General features: G+C 48.1%; 1 protein-coding gene across 2 annotated transcripts in view; it reads right to left on the bottom strand.

Annotated features, from left to right (window-relative positions):
• The window catches only part of QPRT (quinolinate phosphoribosyltransferase), a 137,580-nt gene that overhangs the window by 93,182 nt on the left and 17,196 nt on the right, over window positions 1-27,202 (bottom strand). For both annotated transcript variants that reach the window (XM_053695292.1, XM_053695291.1), the window contains exon 2: window positions 9,838-10,134. In XM_053695292.1, the coding sequence (XP_053551267.1) occupies window positions 9,838-10,126 (289 nt within the window). In that variant the 5' untranslated portion in view covers window positions 10,127-10,134. The remainder of the gene's footprint in view (window positions 1-9,837; window positions 10,135-27,202) is intronic.

Below are 27,202 nucleotides of genomic sequence, written 5' to 3'. Positions count from 1 at the left end.
AGTATTACAGTACTATGTGTTATTAATACAGTACTATGTGTTATTAATACAGTACTATGTGTTATTTCTACGCCCTTTAGTATTACAGTACTATGTGTTATTAATACAGTACTATGTGTTATTTCTACGCTCTTTAGTATTACAGTACTATGTGTTATTAATACAGTACTATGTGTTATTAATACAGTACTATGTGTTATTTCTACGCTCTTTAGTATTACAGTACTATGTGTTATTAATACAGTACTATGTGTTATTAATACAGTACTATGTGTTATTAATACAGTACTATGTGTTATTTCTATGCTCTTTAGTATTACAGTACTATGTGTTATTAATTCAGTACTATGTGTTATTAATACAGTACTATGTGTTATTAATACAGTACTATGTGTTATTTCTACGCTCTTTAGTATTACAGTACTATGTGTTATTTCTACGCTCTTTAGTATTACAGTACTATGTTTTATTAATACAGTACTATGTGTTATTAATACAGTACTATATGTTATTTCTACGCTCTTTAGTATTACAGTACTATGTGTTATTAATACAGTACTATGTGTTATTAATACAGTACTATGTGTTATTTCTATGCTCTTTAGTATTACAGTACTATATGTTATTTCTACACTCTTTAGTATTACAGTACTATGTGTTATTAATACAGTACTATGTGTTATTAATACAGTAGTATGTGTTATTAATTCAGTACTATGTGTTATTTCTACGCTCTTTAGTAATACAGTACTATGTGTTATTAATACAGTACTATGTGTTATTAATACAGTACTATGTGTTATTTCTATGCTCTTTAGTATTACAGTACTATATGTTATTTCTACGCTCTTTAGTATTACAGTACTATGTGTTATTAATACAGTACTATGTGTTATTAATACAGTACTATGTGTTATTAATACAGTACTATGTGTTATTTCTATGCTCTTTAGTATTACAGTACTATATGTTATTTCTACGCTCTTTAGTATTACAGTACTATGTGTTATTAATACAGTACTATGTGTTATTAATACAGTACTATGTGTTATTTCTACGCTCTTTAGTATTACAGTACTATGTATTATTTCTACGCTCTTTAGTATTACAGTACTATGTTTTATTAATACAGTACTATGTGTTATTAATACAGTACTATATGTTATTTCTACGCTCTTTAGTATTACAGTACTATGTGTTATTAATACAGTACTATGTGTTATTAATACAGTACTATGTGTTATTTCTATGCTCTTTAGTATTACAGTACTATGTGTTATTAATACAGTACTATGTGTTATTAATACAGTACTATGTGTTATTTCTACGCTCTTTAGTATTACAGTACTATGTGTTATTTCTACGCTCTTAATATTACAGTACTATGTTTTATTAATACAGTACTATGTGTTATTAATACAGTACTATATGTTATTTCTACGCTCTTTAGTATTACAGTACTATGTGTTATTAATACAGTACTATGTGTTATTAATACAGTACTATGTGTTATTTCTATGCTCTTTAGTATTACAGTACTATATGTTATTTCTACACTCTTTAGTATTACAGTACTATGTGTTATTAATACAGTACTATGTGTTATTAATACAGTAGTATGTGTTATTAATTCAGTACTATGTGTTATTAATACAGTACTATGTGTTATTTCTATGCTCTTTAGTATTACAGTACTATATGTTATTTCTACGCTATTTAGTATTACAGTACTATGTGTTATTAATACAGTACTATGTGTTATTAATACAGTAGTATGTGTTATTAATTCAGTACTATGTGTTATTTCTACGCTCTTTCGTAATACAGTTCTATGTGTTATTAATACAGTACTATGTGTTATTAATAAAGTACTATGTGTTATTGCTATGCTCTTTAGTATTACAGTACTATATGTTATTTCTACGCTCTTTAGTATTACAGTACTATGTGTTATTAATACAGTACTATGTGTTATTAATACAGTACTATGTGTTATTAATACAGTACTATGTGTTATTAATACAGTAGTATGTGTTATTAATTCAGTACTATGTGTTATTTCTACGCTCTTTAGTAATACAGTACTATGTGTTATTAATACAGTACTATGTGTTATTAATACAGTACTATGTGTTATTAATACAGTAGTATGTGTTATTAATACAGTAGTATGTGTTATTAATACAGTACTATGTGTTATTAATACAGTAGTATGTGTTATTAATACAGTACTATGTGTTATTAATACAGTACTATGTGTTATTGCTATGCTCTTTAGTATTACAGTACTATATGTTATTTCTACGCTCTTTAGTATTACAGTACTATGTGTTATTAATACAGTACTATGTGTTATTAATACAGTACTATATGTTATTTCTACGCTCTTTAGTATTACAGTACTATGTGTTATTAATACAGTAGTATGTGTTATTAATTCAGTACTATGTGTTATTTCTACGCTCTTTAGTAATACAGTACTATGTGTTATTAATACAGTACTATGTGTTATTAATACAGTACTATATGTTATTTCTACGCTCTTTAGTATTACAGTACTATGTTTTATTAATACAGTAGTATGTGTTATTAATACAGTACTATGTGTTATTTCTATGCTCTTTAGTATTACAGTACTATGTGTTGTGTTTTGGCCACTATACACCCACCTTGATACTCTCTTTGGGACCAGCTTTTCCACCAGCACACTTAAGCCCCCTTTGGGTGGCGCCCCTATGCCCTCATCATTTATTTATTCTTCTGTACGACCCTGTTAGGTGGCCGTTCTTTATAGTGAGTTTGTGGGCTTTGGTCTCCTGGCGCTGACTACTAACCATTTTTATTTTATCTATTGAAAAAGACTAAGAACATTGTCCCCTATGTACAGAACATTGTCCCCTATGTACAGAACATTGTCCCCTATGTACAGAACATTGTCCCTTATGTACAGAACATTGTCCCCTATGTACACAACATTGTCCCCTATGTACAGAACATTGTTCCCTATGTACAGAACATTGTCCCCTATGTACAGAACATTGTCCCCTATGTACAGAACATTGTCCCCTATGTACAGAACATTGTCCCCTATGTACAGAACATTGTCCCCTATGTACAGAACATTGAAATGTAAAAAGTAAATACACAGTAAAACACATAATTAAATATTAATATTGAATAAAATGATTTTTCAGGTTTTCAGCTATTTGAGTGGTGAGGGTTCTAATGTGTATGTATTTCTATCTATCTATTTATCTAGGGCTTGAAATTTCCAGTGGTCCAGTGGTCCCAGACGACTTAGAAACTTTTTTCTAACTTTAACATTGAGTGGACTAATAACTTTTCCTTCTGGGCTAGTAGCTTTTAACCCATGACTAGTAAACCATAGGGATATTTTACACCCCTGTATATATACCTGTGTGTGCATGTCTATACATGTGTTCATATGTGTATGTGTATATATGTATGTGTATACTCATGTTGCCAGAATCAGTGTGAATACCCGTTACATAGTAAAGTAGTGATGTTTTTAATCTTAGTTAGCTAGAATAATCCATTCATGGGAACGGCTGCAACTTCAGTTCTGCATTAAGGAGATACAACACTTATACAATGACAATTATATTGTAGTCATTTGTAACTGAATAACATGAAGAAATAGCTGAATCTAATCCCAACACATGGCCTATTCATTGGCACATTAGCAAATCCCGGGATAAAAAGACATAAATAGCCAAGGTCAGTGTTGTCTCAGTTTGCTCACGAGTAACTGAGATAGCCCAATTCCCAGGCTGAAACGCATCTGTTTGTGTACTTAGCGATCAATAAAAGAATAAGAGCACTAGTCTTAGTGATCAATAAAAGAATAAGAGCTAGTGTTAGTGATCAGTAGAAGAATAAGAGTGCTAGTGTTAGTGATCAGTAGAAGAATAAGAGCCAGTGTTAGTGATCAGTAGAAGAATAAGAGCCAGTGTTAGTGATCAGTAGAAGAATAAGAGTGCTAGTGTTAGTGATCAGTAGAAGAATAAGAGTGCTAGTGTTAGTGATCAGTAGAAGAATAAGAGCCAGTGTTAGTGATCAGTAGAAGAATAAGAGTGCTAGTGTTAGTGATCAGTAGAAGAATAAGAGCGCTAGTGTTAGTGATCATTAGAAGAATAAGAGCTAGTGTTAGTGATCATTAGAAGAATAAGAGCTAGTGTTAGTGATCAGTAGAAGAATAAGAGCCAGTGTTAGTGATCAGTAGAAGAATAAGAGCCAGTGTTAGTGATCAGTAGAAGAATAAGAGCGCTAGTGTTAGTGATCATTAGAAGAATAAGAGCGCTAGTCTTAGTGATCAATAAAAGAATAAGAGCCAGTGTTAGTGATCAGTAGAAGAATAAGAGCTAGTGTTAGTGATCAGTAGAAGAATAAGAGCGCTAGTGTTAGTGATCAGTAGAAGAATAAGAGCTAGTGTTAGTGATCAGTAGAAGAATAAGAGCGCTAGTGTTAGTGATCAGTAGAAGAATAAGAGCGCTAGTGTTAGTGATCATTAGAAGAATAAGAGCGCTAGTCTTAGTGATCAATAAAAGAATAAGAGCCAGTGTTAGTGATCAGTAGAAGAATAAGAGCCAGTGTTAGTGATCAGTAGAAGAATAAGAGCGCCAGTGTTATTGATCAGTAGAAGAATAAGAGCTAGTGTTAGTGATCAGTAGAAGAATAAGAGCGCTAGTGTTAGTGATCAGTAGAAGAATAAGAGCCAGTGTTAGTGATCAGTAGAAGAATAAGAGCCAGTGTTAGTGATCAGTAGAAGAATAAGAGCCAGTGTTAGTGATCAGTAGAAGAATAAGAGCGCTAGGGTTAGTGATCAGTAGAAGAATAAGAGCACTAGTGTTAGTGATCAGTAGAAGAATAAGAGCCAGTGTTAGTGATCATTAGAAGAATAAGAGCGCTAGTGTTAGTGATCAGTAGAAGAATAAGAGCGCTAGTGTTAGTGATCAGTAGAAGAATAAGAGCCATTGTTAGTGATCAGTAGAAGAATAAGAGCTAGTGTTAGTGATCAGTAGAAGAATAAGAGCACTAGTGTTAGTGATCAGTACAAGATTAAGAGCGCTAGTCTTAGTGATCAATAAAAGAATAAGAGCTAGTGTTAGTGATCAGTAGAAGAATAAGAGCCAGTGTTAGTGATCAGTAGAAGAATAAGAGCGCTCGGGTTAGTGATCAGTAGAAGAATAAGAGCGCTAGGGTTAGTGATCAGTAGAAGAATAAGAGCGCTAGTGTTAGTGATCAGTAGAAGAATAAGAGCGCTAGTGTTAGTGATCAGTAGAAGAATAAGAGCTAGTGTTAGTGATCAGTAGAAGAATAAGAGTGCTAGTGTTAGTGATCAGTAGAAGAATAAGAGTGCTAGTGTTAGTGATCAGTAGAAGAATAAGAGTGCTAGTGTTAGTGATCAGTAGAAGAATAAGAGCCAGTGTTAGTGATCAGTAGAAGAATAAGAGTGCTAGTGTTAGTGATCAGTAGAAGAATAAGAGCGCTAGTGTTAGTGATCATTAGAAGAATAAGAGCTAGTGTTAGTGATCATTAGAAGAATAAGAGCTAGTGTTAGTGATCAGTAGAAGAATAAGAGCCAGTGTTAGTGATCAGTAGAAGAATAAGAGCCAGTGTTAGTGATCAGTAGAAGAATAAGAGCGCTAGTGTTAGTGATCATTAGAAGAATAAGAGCGCTAGTCTTAGTGATCAATAAAAGAATAAGAGCCAGTGTTAGTGATCAGTAGAAGAATAAGAGCTAGTGTTAGTGATCAGTAGAAGAATAAGAGCGCTAGTGTTAGTGATCAGTAGAAGAATAAGAGCTAGTGTTAGTGATCAGTAGAAGAATAAGAGCGCTAGTGTTAGTGATCAGTAGAAGAATAAGAGCGCTAGTGTTAGTGATCATTAGAAGAATAAGAGCGCTAGTCTTAGTGATCAATAAAAGAATAAGAGCCAGTGTTAGTGATCAGTAGAAGAATAAGAGCCAGTGTTAGTGATCAGTAGAAGAATAAGAGCGCCAGTGTTATTGATCAGTAGAAGAATAAGAGCTAGTGTTAGTGATCAGTAGAAGAATAAGAGTGCTAGTGTTAGTGATCAGTAGAAGAATAAGAGCCAGTGTTAGTGATCAGTAGAAGAATAAGAGCCAGTGTTAGTGATCAGTAGAAGAATAAGAGCGCTAGGGTTAGTGATCAGTAGAAGAATAAGAGCACTAGTGTTAGTGATCAGTAGAAGAATAAGAGCCAGTGTTAGTGATCAGTAGAAGAATAAGAGCCAGTGTTAGTGATCATTAGAAGAATAAGAGTGCTAGTGTTATTGATCAGTTGAAGAATAAGAGCTAGTGTTAGTGATCAGTAGAAGAATAAGAGCCAGTGTTATTGATCATTAGAAGAATAAGAGCCAGTGTTAGTGATCAGTAGAAGAATAAGAGCCAGTGTTAGTGATCAGTAGAAGAATAAGAGCCAGTGTTAGTGATCAGTAGAAGAATAAGAGCCAGTGTTAGTGATCAGTAGAAGAATAAGAGCGCCAGTGTTATTGATCAGTAGAAGAATAAGAGCTAGTGTTAGTGATCAGTAGAAGAATAAGAGCGCTAGTGTTAGTGATCAGTAGAAGAATAAGAGCCAGTGTTAGTGATCAGTAGAAGAATAAGAGCCAGTGTTAGTGATCAGTAGAAGAATAAGAGCCAGTGTTAGTGATCAGTAGAAGAATAAGAGCGCTAGGGTTAGTGATCAGTAGAAGAATAAGAGCACTAGTGTTAGTGATTAGTAGAAGAATAAGAGCCATTGTTAGTGATCAGTAGAAGAATAAGAGCGCTAGTGTTAGTGATCAGTAGAAGAATAAGAGCCAGTGTTAGTGATCAGTAGAAGAATAAGAGCGCTAGTGTTAGTGATCAGTAGAAGAATAAGAGCGCTAGTGTTAGTGATCAGTAGAAGAATAAGAGCCATTGTTAGTGATCAGTAGAAGAATAAGAGCTAGTGTTAGTGATCAGTAGAAGAATAAGAGCACTAGTGTTAGTGATCAGTACAAGATTAAGAGCGCTAGTCTTAGTGATCAATAAAAGAATAAGAGCTAGTGTTAGTGATCAGTAGAAGAATAAGAGCCAGTGTTAGTGATCAGTAGAAGAATAAGAGCGCTAGGGTTAGTGATCAGTAGAAGAATAAGAGCGCTAGTGTTAGTGATCAGTAGAAGAATAAGAGCGCTAGTGTTAGTGATCAGTAGAAGAATAAGAGCGCTAGTGTTAGTGATCAGTAGAAGAATAAGAGCCAGTGTTAGTGATCAGTAGAAGAATAAGAGCGCTAGTGTTAGTGATCAGTAGAAGAATAAGAGCGCTAGTGTTAGTGATCAGTAGAAGAATAAGAGCGCTAGTGTTAGTGATCTGTAGAAGAATAAGAGCCATTGTTAGTGATCAGTAGAAGAATAAGAGCTAGTGTTAGTGATCAGTAGAAGAATAAGAGCGCTAGTGTTAGTGATCAGTAGAAGAATAAGATCTAGTGTTAGTGATCAGTAGAAGAATAAGAGCTAGTGTTAGTGATCAGTAGAAGAATAAGAGCACTAGTGTTAGTGATCAGTAGAAGAATAAGAGCTAGTGTTAGTGATCAATAGAAGAATGAGAGCGCTAGTGTTAGTGATCAGTAGAAGAATAAGAGCTAGTGTTAGTGATCAGTAGAAGAATAAGAGCACTAGTGTTAGTGATCAGTAGAAGAATAAGAGCTAGTGTTAGTGATCAGTAGAAGAATAAGAGCCAGTGTTAGTGATCAGTAGAAGAATAAGAGCGCTAGTGTTAGTGATCAGTAGAAGAATAAGAGCGCTAGTGTTAGGGATCAGTAGAAGAATAAGAGCGCTAGTGTTAGTGATCAGTAGAAGAATAAGAGCGCTAGTGTTAGTGATCAGTAGAAGAATAAGAGCCAGTGTTAGTGATCAGTAGAAGAATAAGAGCTAGTGTTAGTGATTAGTAGAAGAATAAGAGCTAGTGATCAGTAGAAGAATAAGAGCGCTAGTGTTAGTGATCAGTAGAAGAATAAGAGCCCTAGTGTTAGTGATCAGTAGAAGAATAAGAGCTAGTGTTAGTGATCAGTAGAAGAATAAGAGCGCCAGTGTTAGTGATCAGTAGAAGAATAAGAGCGCTAGTGTTAGTGATCAGTAGAAGAATAAGAGCGCTAGTGTTAGTGATCAGTAGCAGAATAAGAGCGCTAGTGTTAGTGATCAGTAGAAGAATAAGAGTGCTAGTGTTAGTGATCAATAGAAGAATAAGAGCTAGTGTTAGTGATCAGTAGAAGAATAAGAGCGCTAGTGTTAGTGATCAGTAGAAGAATAAGAGCGCTAGTGTTAGTGATCAGTAGAAGAATAAGAGCGCTAGTGTTAGTAATCAGTAGAAGAATAAGAGTGCTAATGTTAGTGATCAGTAGAAGAATAAGAGCTAGTGTTAGTGATCAGTAGAAGAATAAGAGAGCTAGTGTTAGTGATCAGTAGAAGAATAAGAGCGCTAGTGTTAGTGATCAGTAGAAGAATAAGAGCTAATGTTAGTGATCAGTAGAAGAATAAGAGCGCTAGTGTTAGTGATCAGTGGAAGAATAAGAGCTAGTGTTAGTGATCAGTAGAAGAATAAGAGCGCCAGTGTTAGTGATCAGTAGAAGAATAAGAGCTAGTGTTAGTGATCAGTAGAAGAATAAGAGCGCTAGTGTTAGTGATCAGTGGAAGAATAAGAGCTAGTGTTAGTGATCATTAGAAGAATAAGAGCGCTAGTGTTAGTGATCAGTAGAAGAATAAGAGCTAGTGTTAGTGATCAGTAGAAGAATAAGAGCGCTAGTGTTAGTGATCAGTAGAAGAATAAGAGCTAGTGTTAGTGATCAGTAGAAGAATAAGAGCGCTAGTGTTAGTGATCAGTAGAAGAATAAGAGCTAGTGTTAGTGATCAGTAGAAGAATAAGAGCGCTAGTGTTAGTGATCAGTAGAAGAATAAGAGCGCTAGTGTTAGTGATCAGTAGAAGAATAAGAGCGCTAGTGTTAGTGATCAGTAGAAGAATAAGAGCGCTAGTGTTAGTAATCAGTAGAAGAAAAAGAGCTAGTGTTAGTGATCAGTACAAGATTAAGAGCGCTAGTGTTAGTGATCAGTAGAAGAATAAGAGCGCTAGTGTTAGTGATCAATAGAAGAATAAGAGCGCTAGTGTTAGTGAACAGTACTAGAAAAAGAGTGGTAGTTTTAGTGATCAGTAGAAGAATAAGAGCGCTAGTGTTAGTGATCAGTAGAAGAATAAGAGCGCTAGTGTTAGTGATCAGTACAAGATTAAGAGCGCTAGTGTTAGTGATCAGTAGAAGAATAAGAGCGCTAGTGTTAGTGATCAGTAGAAGAATTAGAGCGCTAGTGTTAGTGATCAGTAGAAGAATAAGAGCGCTAGTGTTAGTGATCAGTGGAAGAATAAGAGCACTAGTGTTAGTGATCAGTAGAAGAATAAGAGCGCTAGTGTTAGTGATCAGTACAAGATTAAGAGCGCTAGTGTTAGTGATCAGTAGAAGAATAAGAGCGCTAGTGTTAGTGATCAGTAGAAGAATAAGAGCCAGTGTTAGTGATCAGTAGAAGAATAAGAGCGCTAGTGTTAGTGATCAGTAGAAGAATAAGAGCGCTAGTGTTAGTGATCAGTAGAAGAATAAGAGCGCTAGTGTTAGTGATCAGTGGAAGAATAAGAGCACTAGTGTTAGTGATCAGTAGAAAAATAAGAGCGCTAGTGTTAGTGATCAGTAGAAGAATAGGGGATATATTACAAGTGGAGCGCTATATATTATTACTACTGATATGTATCTCTTTACTAAAGAACTGGGTGACCCTGGTGTCTCACGTTACCTTGTACAGTTGCCACACGTGTGATGGGTTCGAGCCATGTACCATCTGTTTCATGCCAGTTTACAGTGCACCCCACCTCCTCACACACTGCCTGAAAGAAAGGTCCCCCTGCTAGCACCCCAGGAGACTTGCACAGTAACACGGCTTCTTCATTAATCTTACAGCCTCCTCTAGTTGCTGCCCACCCTGCGAAATCCAACCAGGGAGCATCCTCTGCCAGCCATTCCCGAGCCAACTGCTGCAGGCGAGGGCGAGGGAGCAGGAGAGAAAGGTCATCAGGGGTCATCATAACGAGGGCTACAAACAGAATATAACAATGATTTCACTCCAATTTATTCCCATTTATCCTACACCCAGCTCCCCTATATTGCTCCCCAAACACCCAGCTCCCCTCTACTGCTCCTCCTAAGCCCAGCTACCCTTTACTGCTCCCCCTACACCCAGCTCCCCTCTACTGCTCCCCCTAAGCCCAGCTCCCTTCTACTTCTCCCCCTACACCCAGCTCACCTCTATTGCTCCCCAAACACCCAGCTCCCCTCTACTGCTCCCCCTAAACCCAGCTCCCCTCTATTGCTCCCCCTAAACCCAGCTCCCCTCTATTGCTCCCCAAACACCCAGCTCCCCTCTACTGCTCCCCCTACACCCAGCTCCCCTCTACTGCTCCCCCTAAACCCAGCTCCCCTCTATTGCTCCCCCTAAACCCAGCTCCCCTCTATTGCTCCCCAAACACCCAGCTCCCCTCTACTGCTCCCCCTAAGCCCAGCTACCCTTTACTGCTCCCCCTACACCCAGCTCCCCTCTACTGCTCCCCCTAAGCCCAGCTCCCCTCTACTGCTCCCCCTACACCAAGCTCACCTCTATTGCTCCCCAAACACCCAGCTCCCCTCTACTGCTCCCCATATACCCAGCTCCCCTCTACTGCTCCCCCTAAACCCATCTCCCCTCTACTGCTCCCCCTAAACCCAGCTCCCCTCTACTGCTCCCCCTAAACCCAGCTCCCCTCTACTGCTCCCCCTATACCAAGCTCCCCTCTACTGCTCCCCCTATACCCAGCTCCCCTCTACTGCTCCCCCTAAGCCCAGCTCCCCTCTACTGCTCCCCCTACACCCAGCTCCCCTCTACTGCTCCCCCTACACCCAGCTCCCCTCTACTGCTCCCCCTACACCCATCTACTGCTCCCCCTACACCCAGCTCCCCTCTACTGCTTCCCCTACACCCAGCTCCCCTCTACTGCTCCCCCTACACCCAGCTTCCCTCTACTGCTCCCCCTACACCCAGCTCCCCTCTACTGCTCCCCTACACCCAGCTCCCCTCTACTGCTGCCCCTACACCCAGCTCCCCTCTACTGCTCCCCCTACACCCAGCTCCCCTCTACTGCTCCCCCTAAGCCCAGCACCCCTCTACTGCTCCCCCTACACCCAGCTTCCCTCTACTGCTCCCCCTATACCCAGCTCCCCTCTACTGCTCCCCCTACAACCAGCTCCCCTCTACTGCTCCCCCTAAGCCCAGCTCCCCTCTACTGCTCCCCTACACCCAGCTTCCCTCTACTGCTCCCCCTACACCCAGCTCCCCTCTACTGCTCCCCCTACACCCAGCTCCCCTCTACTGCTCCCCCTACACCCAGCTCCCCTCTACTGCTCCCCATACACCCAGCTCCCCTCTACTGCTCCCCCTACACCCAGCTCCCCTCTACTGCTCCCCCTACACCCAGCTTCCCTCTACTGCTCCCCCTACACCCAGCTCCCCTCTACTGCTCCCCCTACACCCAGCTTCCCTCTACTGCTCCCCCTACACCCAGCTCCCCTCTACTGCTCCCCCTACACCCAGCTCCCCTCTACTGCTGCCCCTACACCCAGCTCCCCTCTACTGCTCCCCCTACACCCAGCTCCCCTCTACTGCTCCCCCTAAGCCCAGCTCCCCTCTACTGCTCCCCTACACCCAGCTTGCCTCTACTGCTCCCCCTACACCCAGCTCCCCTCTACTGCTCCCCCTACACCCAGCTCCCCTCTACTGCTCCCCATACACCCAGCTCCCCTCTACTGCTCCCCCTAAGCCCAGCTCCCCTCTACTGCTCCCCTACACCCAGCTCCCCTCTACTGCTCCCCCTACACCCAGCTCCCCTCTACTGCTCCCCATACACCCAGCTCCCCTCTACTGCTCCCCCCTACACCCAGCTCCCCTCTACTGCTCCCCCTAAACCAAGCTCCCCTCTACTGCTCCTCCTACACCCAGCTCCCCTCTACTGCTCCCCCTACACCCAGCTCCCCTCTACTGCTCCCCCTATGCCCAGCTCCCCTCTACTGCTCCCCCTATACCCAGCTCACCTCTACTGCTCCCCCTACACCCAGCTCCCCTCTACTGCTCCCCCTACACCCAGCTCCCCTCTACTGCTCCCCTTAAGCCCAGCTCCCCTCTACTGCTCCCCCTAAACCCAGCTCCCCTCTACTGCTCCCCCTACACCCAGCTCCCCTCTACTGCTGCCCCTAGACCCAGCTCCCCTCTACTGCTCCCCCTACACCCAGCTCCCCTCTACTGCTCCCCATACACCCAGCTCCCCTCTACTGCTCCCCCTACACCCAGCTCCCCTCTACTGCTCCCCCTACACCCAGCTTCCCTCTACTGCTCCCCCCTACACCCAGCTCCCCTCTACTGCTCCCCCTACACCCAGCTTCCCTCTACTGCTCCCCCTACACCCAGCTCCCCTCTACTGCTCCCCCTACACCCAGCTCCCCTCTACTGCTGCCCCTACACCCAGATCCCCTCTACTGCTCCCCCTACACCCAGCTCCCCTCTACTGCTCCCCCTAAGCCCAGCTCCCCTCTACTGCTCCCCTACACCCAGCTTCCCTCTACTGCTCCCCTACACCCAGCTCCCCTCTACTGCTCCCCCTACACCCAGCTCCCCTCTACTGCTCCCCATACACCCAGCTCCCCTCTACTGCTCCCCCTAAGCCCAGCTCCCCTACACCCAGCTCCCCTCTACTGCTCCCCCTACACCCAGCTCCCCTCTACTGCTCCCCATACACCCAGCTCCCCTCTACTGCTCCCCCTACACCCAGCTCCCCTCTACTGCTCCCCCTAAACCAAGCTCCCCTCTACTGCTCCTCCTACACCCAGCTCCCCTCTACTGCTCCCCCTACACCCAGCTCCCCTCTACTGCTCCCCCTAAGCCCAGCTCCCCTCTACTGCTCCCCCTATACCCTGCTCACCTCTACTGCTCCCCCTACACCCAGCTCCCCTCTACTGCTCCCCCTACACCCAGCTCCCCTCTACTGCTCCCCTTAAGCCCAGCTCCCCTCTACTGCTCCCCCTAAACCCAGCTCCCCTCTACTGCTCCCCCTACACCCAGCTCCCCTCTACTGCTGCCCCTACACCCAGCTCCCCTCTACTGCTCCCCCTACACCCAGCTCCCCTCTACTGCTCTGCCTAAGCCCAGCTCCCCTCTACTGCTCCCCATACACCCAGCTCCCCTCTACTGCTCCCCCTACACCCAGCTCCCCTCTACTGCTCCGCCTAAGCCCAGCTCCCCTCTACTGCTCCCCCTATACCCAGCTCCCCTCTACTGCTCCCCCTACACCCAGCTCCCCTCTACTGCTCTGCCTCAGCCCAGCTCCCCTCTACTGCTCCCCCTACACCCAGCTCCGCTCTACTGCTCCCCCTATACCCAGCTCACCTCTACTGCTCCCCCTACACCCAGCTCCCCTCTACTGCTCCCCCTACACCCAGCTCCCCTCTACTGCTCCCCTTAAGCCCAGCTCCCCTTTACTGCTCCCCCTAAACCCAGCTCCCCTCTACTGCTCCCCCTACACCCAGCTCCCCTCTACTGCTCTGCCTAAGCCCAGTTCCCCTCTACTGCTCCCCCTATACCCAGCTCACCTCTACTGCTCCCCCTACACCCAGCTCTCCTCTACTGCTGCCCCTACACCCAGCTCCCCTCTACTGCTCCGCCTAAGCCCAGCTCCCCTCTACTGCTCCCCCTATACCCAGTCCCCCTCTACTGCTCCACCTACACCCAGCTTCCCTCTACTGCTCCCCCTACACCCAGCTCCCCTCTACTGCTCCCCCTAAACCCAGCTCCCCTCTACTGCTCCCCCTACACCCAGCTCCCCTCTACTGCTCCCCCTACACCCAGCTCCCCTCTACTGCTCCCCCTAAGCCCAGCTCCCCTCTACTGCTCCCCCTATACCCAGCTCACCTCTACTGCTCCCCCTACACCCAGCTCCCCTCTACTGCTCCCCCTACACCCAGCTCCCCTCTACTGCTCCCCCTACACCCAGCTCCCCTCTACTGCTCCCCCTAAGCCCAGCTCCCCTCTACTGCTCCCCCTATACCCAGCTCACCTCTACTGCTCCCCCTACACCCAGCTCCCCTCTACTGCTCCCCCTACACCCAGCTCCCCTCTACTGCTCCCCCTATACCCAGCTCCCCTCTACTGCTGCCCCTACACCCAGCTCCCCTCTACTGCTCCCCCTACACCCAGCTCCCCTCTACTGCTGCCCCTACACCCAGCTCCCCTCTACTGCTCCCCCTACACCCAGCTCCCCTCTACTGCTCCCCCTAAGCCCAGCTCCCCTCTACTGCTCCCCCTATACCCAGCTCACCTCTACTGCTCCCCCTACACCCAGCTCCCCTCTACTGCTGCCCCTACACCCAGCTCCCCTCTACTGCTCCCCCTACACCCAGCTCCCCTCTACTGCTCCCCCTAAGCCCAGTTCCCCTCTACTGCTCCCCCTATACCCAGCTCACCTCTACTGCTCCCCCTACACCCAGCTCCCCTCTACTGCTCCCCCTATACCCAGCTCCCCTCTACTGCTGCCCCTACACCCAGCTCCCCTCTACTGCTCCCCCTACACCCAGCTCCCCTCTACTGCTGCCCCTACACCCAGCTCCCCTCTACTGCTCCCCCTACACCCAGCTCCCCTCTACTGCTCCCCCTAAGCCCAGCTCCCCTCTACTGCTGCCCCTACACCCAGCTCCCCTCTACTGCTCCCCCTACACCCAGCTCCCCTCTACTGCTGCCCCTACACCCAGCTCCCCTCTACTGCTCCCCCTACACCCAGCTCCCCTCTACTGCTCCCCCTAAGCCCAGCTCCCCTCTACTGCTCCCCCTACACCCAGCTCACCTCTACTGCTCCCCCTACACCCAGCTCCCCTCTACTGCTCCCCCTACACCCAGCTCCACTCTACTGCTCCCCCTATACCCAGCTCCCCTCTACTGCTCCCCCTACACCCAGCTCCCCTCTTCTGCTCCCCTACACCCAGCTCCCCTCTACTGCTCCCCTTACACCCAGCTCCCCTCTACTGCTCTGCCTAAGCCCAGCTCCCCTCTACTGCTCCCCCTACACCCAGCTCCCCTCTACTGCTCCACCTACACCCAGCTCCCCTCTACTGCTCCCCCTACACCCAGCTTCCCTCTACTGCTCCCCCTACACCCAGCTCCCCTCTACTGCTCCCCCTACACCCAGCTCCCCTCTACTGCTCCGCCTAAGCCCAGCTCCTCTCTACTGCTCCCCCTATACCCAGCTCCCCTCTACTGCTCCCCCTACACCCAGCTCCCCTCTACTGCTGCCCCTACACCCAGCTCCCCTCTACTGCTCCCCCTACACCCAGCTCCCCTCTACTGCTCTGCCTAAGCCCAGCTCCCCTCTACTGCTCCCCATACACCCAGCTCCCCTCTACTGCTCCCCCTACACCCAGCTCCCCTCTACTGCTCCGCCTAAGCCCAGCTCCCCTCTACTGCTCCCCCTATACCCAGCTCCCCTCTACTGCTCCCCCTACACCCAGCTCCCCTCTACTGCTCCCCCTACACCCAGCTCCCCTCTACTGCTCCCCCTATACCCAGCTCCCCTCTACTGCTCCCCCCTAAGCCCAGCTACCCTTTACTGCTCCCCCTAAACCCAGCTCCCCTCTACTGCTCCCCCTACACCCAGCTCCCCTCTACTGCTCTGCATAAGCCCAGCTCCCCTCTACTGCTCCCCCTATACCCAGCTCACCTCTACTGCTCCCCCTACACCCAGCTCCCCTCTACTGCTGCCCCTACACCCAGCTCCCCTCTACTGCTCCGCCTAAGCCCAGCTCCCCTCTACTGCTCCCCCTATACCCAGTTCCCCTCTACTGCTCCCCCTACACCCAGCTCCCCTCTATTGCTCCCCCTACACCCAGCTCCCCTCTACTGCGCCCCCTAAACCCAGCTCCCCTCTACTGCTCCCCCTACACCCAGCTCCCCTCTACTGCTCCCCCTACACCCAGCTCCCCTCTACTGCTCCCCCTAAGCCCAGCTCCCCTCTACTGCTCCCCCTATACCCAGCTCCCCTCTACTGCTCCCCCTACACCCAGCTCCCCTCTACTGCTCCCCCTACACCCAGCTCCCCTCTACTGCTCCCCCTAAGCCCAGCTCCCCTCTACTGCTCCCCCTATACCCAGCTCACCTCTACTGCTCCCCCTACACCCAGCTCCCCTCTACTGCTCCCCCTACACCCAGCTCCCCTCTACTGCTCCCCCTATACCCAGCTCCCCTCTACTGCTGCCCCTACACCCAGCTCCCCTCTACTGCTCCCCCTACACCCAGCTCCCCTCTACTGCGTCCCCTACACCCAGCTCCCCTCTACTGCTCCCCCTACACCCAGCTCCCCTCTACTGCTGCCCCTACACCCAGCTCCCCTCTACTGCTCCCCCTACACCCAGCTCCCCTCTACTGCTCCCCCTACACCCAGCTCCCCTCTTCTGCTCCCCTACACCCAGCTCCCCTCTACTGCTCCCCCTACACCCAGCTCCCCTCTACTGCTCTGCCTAAGCCCAGCTCCCCTCTACTGCTCCCCCTACACCCAGCTCCCCTCTACTGCTCCGCCTACACCCAGCTCCCCTCTACTGCTCCCCCTACACCCAGCTTCCCTCTACTGCTCCCCTTACACCCAGCTCCCCTCTACTGCTCCCCCTACACCCAGCTCCCCTCTACTGCTCCGCCTAAGCCCAGCTCCCCTCTACTGCTCCCCCTATACCCAGCTCCCCTCTACTGCTCCCCCTACACCCAGCTCCCCTCTACTGCTCTTCCTAAGCCCAGCTCCCCTCTACTGCTCCCCCTACACCCAGCTCCCCTCTACTGCTCTGCCTAAGCCCAGCTCCCCTCCACTGCCCCTACACCCAGCTCCCCTCTACTGCTGCCCCTACACCCAGCTCCCCTCTACTGCTCCGCCTAAGCCCAGCTCCCCTCTACTGCTACCCCTAAGCCCAGCTCCCCTCTACTGCTCCCCGTACACCCAGCTCCCCTCTACTGCTCTGCCTAAGCCCAGCTCCCCTCTACTGCTCCCCCTATACCCAGCTCCCCTCTACTGCTCCCCCTACACCCAGCTCCCCTCTACTGCTCCCCCTACACCCAGCTCCCCTCTACTGCTCTGCCTAAGCCCAGCTCCCCTCTACTGCTCCCCCTACACCCAGCTCCCCTCTACTTCTCCCCCTAAGCCCAGCTCCCCTCTACTGCTCCCCCTATACCCAGCTCACTTCTACTGCTCCCCCTACACCCAGCTCCCCTCTACTGCTCTGCCTAAGCCCAGCTCCCCTCTACTGCTCCCCCTAAGCCCAGCTCCCCTCTACTGCTCCCCCTATACCCAGCTCACCTCTACTGCTCCCCCTACACCCAGCTCCCCTCTACTGCTCTGCCTAAGCCCAGCTCCCCTCTACTGCTGTCCCTACACCCAGCTCCCCTCTACTGCTGCCCCTACACCCAGCTCCCCTCTACTGCTCCCCCTACACCCAGCTCCCCTCTACTGCTCCCCCTACACCCAGCTCCCCTCTACTGCTCTACCTAAGCCCAGCTCCCCTCTACTGCTGCCCCTACACCCAGCTCCCCTCTACTGCTCCCCCTATACCCAACTCACCTCTACTGCTCCCCCCTACACCCAGCTCCCCTCTACTGCTCCCCCTACACCCAGCTCCCCTCTACTGCTCCCCCTATACCCAGCTCTCCTCTATTGCTCCCCCTAAACCCAGCTCCCCTCTACTGCTGCCCCTACACCCAGCACCCCTCTACTGCTCCCCCTACACCCAGCTCCCCTCTACTGCTCCCCCTACACCCAGCTCCCCTCTACTGCTCCCCCTAAGCCCAGCTCCCCTCTACTGCTCCCCCTACACCCAGCTCCCCTCTACTGCTCCCCCTAAGCCCAGCTCCCCTCTACTGCTCCCCCTACACCCAGCTCCCCTCTACTGCTCCCCATACACCAAGCTCCCCTCTACTGCTCCCCCTAAGCCCAGCTCCCCTCAACTGCTCCCCCTATACCCAGCTCCCCTATATTGTTACCCATACACCCAGCTCCCCTCTACTGCTCCCCCTAAGCCCAGCTCCCCTCTACTGCTCCCCCTACACCCAGCTCCCCTCTACTGCTCCCCCTAAGCCCAGCTCCCCTCTACTGCTCCCCCTACACCCAGCTCCCCTCTACTGCTCCCCCTAAGCCCAGCTCCCCTCTACTGCTCCCCCTACACCCAGCTCATCTTTACTGCTCCCCCTAAACCAAGCTCCCATCTACTGCTCCCCCTAAACACAGCTCACCTCTACTGCTCCCCCTAAACACAGCTCACCTCTACTGCTCCCCCTAAACCCAGCTCACCTCTACTACTCCCCCTAAACACAGCTCACCTCTACTGCTCCCCTTAAACCCAGCACCCCTCTACTGCTCCCACTAAACCCAGCACCCCTCTACTGCTCCCACTAAACCCAGCACCCCTCTACTGCTCCCCTTAAACCCAGCTCCTCTCTACTGCTCCCACTAAACCCAGCACCCCTCTACTGCTCCCCTTAAACCCAGCTCCCCTCTACTGCTCCCACTAAACCCAGCTCCCCTCTACTGCTCCCACTAAACCCAGCTCCCCTCTACTGCTCCACCCATCAAACAACAATCTTAGGCTAATCCCCCCAATCCCAGCTCCTTCTGATGCTCCCCCAAGCCCAACCTCCATCTACTGCTACCCCCACTCAAACTTAGTTCCCCTCTACTGCCCCCATCAAACTCCTCTCTTACTATATTCCCCTAAACAAACTCCTCTCTACTGCAACCCCTAAACCCAGCTAACCTCTACTGCTCTTCCTAACACGCAGCTCCTCAGCATTGCTCCCCCACACACCCAGCTCTCTTACACTGCTCCACCACACACACCCAGCTCTCTTACACTGCTCCCTCACACACACCCAGCTCTCCCACACTGCTCCCTCACACACACCCAGCTCTCTTACACTGCTCCCTCACACACACAGCTCTCTTACACTGCTCCCTCACACACACCCAGCTCTCTTACACTGCTCCCTCACACACACACACAGCTCTCTTACACTGCTCCCTCACACACACACCCAGCTCTCTTACACTGCTCCCTCACACACACCCAGCTCTCTTACACTGCTCCCTCACACACACACCTAGCTCTCTTACACTGCTCCCTCCCTCACACACCCAGCTCTCTTACACTGCTCCCTCACACACACACCCAGCTCTCTTACACTGCTCCCTCACACACCCAGCTCTCTTACACTGCTCCCTCACACACACCCAGCTCTCTTACACTGCTCCCTCACACACACCCAGCTCTCTTACACTGCTCCCTCACACACACCCAGCTCTCTTACACTGCTCCCTCACACACACAGCTCTCTTACACTGCTCCCTCACACACACCCAGCTCTCTTACACTGCTCCCTCACACACACACACAGCTCTCTCACACTGCTCCCTCACACTCACCCAGCTCTTTTACACTGCTCCCTCACACACACACCCAGCTCTCTTACACTGCTCCCTCACACACACCCAGCTCTCTTACACTGCTCCCTCACACACACCCAGCTCTCTTACACTGCTCCCTCACACACACCCAGCTCTCTTACACTGCTCCCTCACACACACCCAGCTCTCTTACACTGCTCCCTCACACACACACCCAGCTCTCTTACACTGCTCCCCCTCACACACACACACAGCTCTCTTACACTGCTCCCTCACACACACCCAGCTCTCTTACACTGCTCCCCCTCTCACACACCCAGCTCTCTTACACTGCTCCCTCACACACACCCAGCTCTCTTACACTGCTCCCTCACACACACCCAGCTCTCTTACACTGCTCCCTCACACACACCCAGCTCTCTTACACTGCTCCCCCTCACACACCCAGCTCTCTTACACTGCTCCCTCACACACACCTAGCTCTCTTACACTGCTCCCTCACACACACCCAGCTCTCTTACACTGCTCCCCTCACACACACCCAGCTCTCTTACACTGCTCCCTCACACACACCCAGCTCTCTTACACTGCTCCCTCACACACACCCCTGCTCTCTTACACTGCTCCCCTCACACACACCCAGCTCTCTTACACTGCTCCCCTCACACACACCCAGCTCTCTTACACTGCTCCCCCTCACACACACCCAGCTCTCTTACACTGCTCCCCCTCACACACACACAGCTCTTTACACTGCTTCCCACTCACACACACACGCTCTCTTACCTGCTCCCTACACACACCCAGCTCTCTTACACCTGCTCCCTCACACACTCACACACCACACACAGCTCTTGACACTGCTCCCTCACACACAACCCAGTCTCTTCACTCTCCCTCACACCACACACCCAGCTCTTCTTACACTGCTCCCCACACACACCCAAGCCTCTCTTTACACTGCTCCCTCACACACTACAAGGCTCTCTTTACATGGGTCCCTCACACACCCCTGTCTCTTACACTGCTCCTCACACCACCAGCTCTCTTACACTGCTCCCCTCACACACACCCCTAGCTCTCTTGCCACTGCTCCCCCCTACACACCACCCAGCTCCTCTTACACTGCTCCTCACACACACCACGCTCTCTTACACTTGCGTTCCCTACACTCCCTCACACACACCCAGCTCTCTTGCACTGCTCCCTCACACACACAGCTCTCTTACACTGCTCCCCCACACACACCCAGCTCTCTTACACTGCTCCCTCACACACCCAGCTCTCTTACACTGCTCCCCCACACACACCCAGCTCTCTTACACTGCTCCCTCACACACACAGCTCTCTTACACTGCTCCCTCACACACACCGAGCTCTCTTACATTGCTCCCTCACACACACCCAGCTCTCTTACACTGCTCCCTCACACAAGCTCACTTCACACACACCAGCTCTCTTACACTACTCCCTCACACACACACCCAGCTCTCTTACACTGCTCCCCCTCACACACCCAGCTCTCTTACACTGCTCCTCACTCACACACACACAGCTCTCTTACACTGCTCCCTCACACACACCAGCTCTCTTACACTGCTCCCTCACACACCCAGCTCTCTTACACTGCTCCCTCACACACACCCAGCTCTCTTGCACTGCTCCCCTCCACACCCAGCTCTCTACACTGCTCCCACTCACACACACACAGCTCTCTTACACTGCTCCCTCACACACACCCAGCTCTCTTACACTGCTCCCTCCACACAACCCAGCTCTCTTACACTGCTCCCTCCACACACACCCCAGCTCTCTTGCACTGCTCCCTCACACACACAGCTCTCTTACACTGCTCCCCCACACACACCCCAGCTCTCTTACACTGCTCCCTCACACACCCAGCATCTCTTACACTGCTCCCCCACACACACCCAGCTCTCTTAACACTGCTCCTCACACACACAGCTCTCTTACACTGCTCCATCACACACACCGAGCCTCTCTTACAATTGCTCCCTCACACACACCCAGCTCTCTTACACTGCTCCCTCACACACACACAGCTCTCTTACACTGCTCCCTCACACACACAGCTCTTTAACACTGCTCCCTCACACAAACACCCAGCTCTCTTACACTGCTCCCTCACACACACACCCAGCTCTCTTACACTGCTCCCTCACACACCCAGCTCTCTTACACTGCTCCCTCACACACACCTAGCTCTCTTACACTGCTCCCTCACACACACCCAGCTCTCTTACACTGCTCCCTCACACACCCAGCTCTCTTACACTGCTCCCTCACACACACCCAGCTCTCTTACACTGCTCCCTCACACACCCAGCTCTCTTACACTGCTCCCCCTCACACACCCAGCTCTCTTACACTGCTCCCCCTCACGCACCCAGCTCTCTTACACTGCTCCCTCACACACACTCTGCTCTCTTACACTGCTCCCTCACACACCCAGCTCTCTTACACTGCTTCCTCACACACCCAGCTCTCTTACACTGCTCCCCCTCACGCACCCAGCTCTCTTACACTGCTCCCTCACACACACTCAGCTCTCTTACACTGCTCCCTCACACACACTCAGCTCTCTTACACTGCTCCCTCACACACCCAGCTCTCTTACACTGTTCCCTCACACACCCAGCTCTCTTACACTGCTCCCTCACACACACCCAGCTCTCTTACACTGCTCCCCCTCACACACCCAGCTCTCCTACACTGCTCCCTCTCACACACACCCAGCTCTCTAAGGCCTAGATTTGGAGTTTGGCGGTAAAAGGGCTGTTAACGTTCCGCTGGCTTTTTTCTGGCCGCACCATAAATTTAACTCTGGTATCGAGAGTTCAAACAAATGCTGCGTTAGGCTCCAAAAAAGGAGCGTAGAGCATTTTTTCCGCAAATGCAACTCTCAATACCAGAGTTGCTTACGGACGTGGCCAGCCTCAAAAACGTGCTCGTGCACGATTCTCCCATAGGAAACAATGGGACTGTTTGAGCTGAAAAAAAAACCTAACACCTGCAAAAAAGCAGCGTTCAGCTCCTAACGCAGCCCCATTGTTTCCTATGGGGAAACACTTCCTACGTCTGTACCTAACACCCTAACATGTACCCCGAGTCTAAACACCCCTAACCTTACACTTATTAACCCCTATTCTGCCGCCCCCGCTATCGCTGACCCCTGCATATTTTTTTTAACCCCTAATCTGCCGCTCCGTAAACCGCCGCAACCTACGTTATCCCTATGTACCCTTAATCTGCTGCCCTAACATCGCCGACCCCTATTTTATATTTATTAACCCCTAATCTGCCCCCCTCAACGTCGCCGACACCTGCCTACACTTATTAACCCCTAATCTGCCGAGCGGACCTGAGCGCTACTATAATAAAGTTATTAACCCCTAATCCGCCTCACTAACCCTATCATAAATAGTATTAACCCCTAATCTGCCCTCCCTAACATCGCCGACACCTAACTTCAATTATTAACTCCTAATCTGCCGAGCGGACCTCACCGCTATTCTAATAAATGTATTAACCCCTAAAGCTAAGTCTAACCCTAACACTAACACCCCCCTAACTTAAATATAATTTACATCTAACGAAATAAATTAACTCTTATTAAATAACTTATTCCTATTTAAAGCTAAATACTTACCTGTAAAATAAATCCTAATATAGCTACAATATAAATTATAATTACATTGTAGCTATTTTAGGATTAATATTTATTTTACAGGCAACTTTGTAATTATTTTAACCAGGTACAATAGCTATTAAATAGTTAAGAACTATTTAATAGTTACCTAGTTAAAATAATAACAAATTTACCTGTAAAATAAATCCTAACCTAAGATATAATTAAACCTAACACTACCCTATCAATACATTAATTAAATAAACTACCTACAATTACCTACAATTAACCTAACACTACACTATCAATAAATTAATTAAACACAATTGCTACAAATAAATACAATTAAATAAAATAGCTAAAGTACAAAAAATAAAAAAGAACTAAGTTACAAAAAATAAAAAAATATTTACAAACATAAGAAAAATATTACAACAATTTTAAACTAATTACACCTACTCTAAGCCCCCTAATAAAATAACAAAGCCCCCCAAAATAAAAAATTCCCTACCCTATTCTAAATTAAAAAAGTTACAAGCTCTTTTACCTTACCAGCCCTGAACAGGGCCATTTGCGGGGCATGCCCCAAGAATTTCAGCTCTTTTGCCTGTAAAAAAAAACATACAATACCCCCCCCCCAACATTACAACCCACCACCCACATACCCCTAATCTAACCCAAACCCCCTTAAAGAAACCTAACACTAAGCCCCTGAAGATCTTCCTACCTTGTCTTCACCATCCAGGTATCACCGATCCGTCCTGGCTCCAACATCTTCATCCAACCCAAGCGGGGGTTGGCGATCCATCATCCGGTGTTGAAGAGGTCCAGAAGAGGCTCCAAAGTCTTCCTCCTATCCGGCAAGAAGAGTAGATCCGGACCGGCAAACATCTTCTCCAAGCGGCATCTTCGATCTTCTTCCATCCGGTGCGGAGCGGGTCCATCTTGAAGCAGGCGACGCGGATCCATCCTCTTCTTCCGTTGTCTCCCGACTAATGACGGTTCCTTTAAGGGACGTCATCCAAGATGGCGTCCCTCGAATTCCGATTGGCTGATAGGATTCTATCAGCCAATCGGAATTAAGGTAGTAATTTTCTGATTGGCTGATGGAATCAGCCAATCAGAATCAAGTTCAATCCGATTGGCTGATCCAATCAGCCAATCAGATTGAGCTCGCATTCTATTGGCTGATCGGAACAGCCAATAGAATGCGAGCTCAATCTGATTGGCTGATTGGATCAGCCAATCGGATTGAACTTGATTCTGATTGGCTGATTCCATCAGCCAATCAGAAAATTACTACCTTAATTCCGATTGGCTGATAGAATCCTATCAGCCAATCGGAATTCGAGGGACGCCATCTTGGATGACGTCCCTTAAAGGAACCGTCATTAGTCGGGAGACAACGGAAGAAGAGGATGGATCCGCGTCGCCTGCTTCAAGATGGACCCGCTCCGCACCGGATGGAAGAAGATCGAAGATGCCGCTTGGAGAAGATGTTTGCCGGTCCGGATCTACTCTTCTTGCCGGATAGGAGGAAGACTTTGGAGCCTCTTCTGGACCTCTTCAGCACCGGATGATGGATCGCCAACCCCCGCTTGGGTTGGATGAAGATGTTGGAGCCAGGACGGATCGGTGATACCTGGATGGTGAAGACAAGGTAGGAAGATCTTCAGGGGCTTAGTGTTAGGTTTCTTTAAGGGGGGTTTGGGTTAGATTAGGGGTATGTGGGTGGTGGGTTGTAATGTTGGGGGGGGGGTATTGTATGTTTTTTTTTACAGGCAAAAGAGCTGAAATTCTTGGGGCATGCCCCGCAAAGGGCCCTGTTCAGGGCTGGTAAGGTAAAAGAGCTTGTAACTTTTTTTAATTTAGAATAGGGTAGGGAATTTTTTATTTTGGGGGGCTTTGTTATTTTATTAGGGGGCTTAGAGTAGGTGTAATTAGTTTAAAATTGTTGTAATATTTTTCTTATGTTTGTAAATATTTTTTTATTTTTTGTAACTTAGTTCTTTTTTATTTTTTGTACTTTAGCTATTTTATTTAATTGTATTTATTTGTAGGAATTGTGTTTAATTAATTTATTGATAGTGTAGTGTTAGGTTAATTGTAGGTAATTGTAGGTAGTTTATTTAATTAATGTATTGATAGGGTAGTGTTAGGTTTAATTATATCTTAGGTTAGGATTTATTTTACAGGTAAATTTGTTATTATTTTAACTAGGTAACTATTAAATAGTTCTTAACTATTTAATAGCTATTGTACCTGGTTAAAATAAATACAAAGTTGCCTGTAAAATAAATATTAATCCTAAAATAGCTATAATATAATTATAATTTATATTGTAGCTATATTAGGATTTATTTTACAGGTAAGTATTTAGCTTTAAATAGGAATAAGTTATTTAATAAGAGTTAATTTATTTCGTTAGATGTAAATTATATTTAAGTTAGGGGGGTGTTAGTGTTAGGGTTAGACTTAGCTTTAGGGGTTAATCCATTTATTATAGTAGCGATGAGCTCCGGTCGTCAGATTAGGGGTTAATAATTGAAGGTAGGTGTCGGCGATGTTAGAGAGGGCAGATTAGGGGTTAATACTATTTATGATAGGGTTAGTGAGGCGGGTTAGGGGTTAATAACTTTATTATAGTAGCGGTGCGGTCCGCTCGGCAGATTAGGGGTTAATAAGTGTAGGCAGGTGTCGGCGACGTTGTGGGGGGCAGATTAGGGGTTAATAAATATAATATAGGGGTCGGCGGTGTTAGGGGCAGCAGATTAGGGGTACATAGGGATAACGTAGGTGGCGGCGCTTTGCGGTCGGCAGATTAGGGGTTAATTATTTTAAGTAGCTGGCGGCGACGTTGTGGGGGGCAGGTTAGGGGTTAATAAATGTAATACAGGGGTCGGCGGGGTTAGGGGCAGCAGATTAGGGGTACATAAGTATAACGTAGGTGGCGGTCGGCAGATTAGGGGTTAAAATATTTTAATCGAGTGTCGGCGATGTGGGGGGAGCTCGGTTTAGGGGTACATAGGTAGTTTATGGGTGTTAGTGTACTTTAGGGTACAGTAGTTAAGAGCTTTATGAACCGGCGTTAGCCAGAAAGCTCTTAACTCCTGCTATTTTCAGGCGGCTGGAGTTTTGTCGTTAGAGCTCTAACGCTCACTTCAGAAACGACTCTAAATACCGGCGTTAGGAAGATCCCATTGAAAAGATAGGATACGCAAATGGCGTAGGGGGATCTGCGGTATGGAAAAGTCGCGGCTGAAAAGTGAGCGTTAGACCCTTTAATCACTGACTCCAAATACCAGCGGGCGGCCAAAACCAGCGTTAGGAGCCTCTAACGCTGGTTTTGACGGCTACCGCCGAACTCCAAATCTAGGCCTTACATTGCTCCCTCACACACCCAGCTCTCTTACACTGCTTCCCTCACACACACACCCAGCTCTCTTACACTGCTCCATCACACACCCAGCTCTCTTACACTGCTCCCTCACACTCACCCAGCTCTCTTACACTGCTCCCTCACACACACCCAGCTCTCTTACACTGCTCCCTCACACACACCCAGCTCTCTTACACTGCTCCCTCACACACCCAGCTCTCTTACACTGCTCCCTCACACACCCAACTCTCTTACACTGCTCCCTCACACACACACACAGCTCTCTTACACTGCTCCCTCACACACACACAGCTCTCTTACACTGCTCCCCCTCACACACCCAGCTCTCTTACACTGCTCCCTCACATACACACCCAGCTCTCTTACACTGCTCCCTCACACACACACCCAGCTCTCTTACACTGCTCCCTCACACACACACCCAGCTCTCTTACACTGCTCCCTCACACACACCCAGCTCTCTTACACTGCTCCCTCACACACACCCAGCTCTCTTACACTGCTCCCTCACACACACACAGCTCTCTTACACTGCTCCCCCTCACACACACCCAGCTCTCTTACACTGCTCCCTCACACACACCCAGCTCTCTTACACTGCTCCCAC

The sequence above is a fragment of the Bombina bombina genome, chromosome 11 (assembly GCF_027579735.1).
Source record: "Bombina bombina isolate aBomBom1 chromosome 11, aBomBom1.pri, whole genome shotgun sequence".
NCBI lineage: Eukaryota > Metazoa > Chordata > Amphibia > Anura > Bombinatoridae > Bombina > Bombina bombina.
Note: the sequence above shows the minus strand (reverse complement) of the source record. Positions and strands in the feature narration are given on the sequence as shown.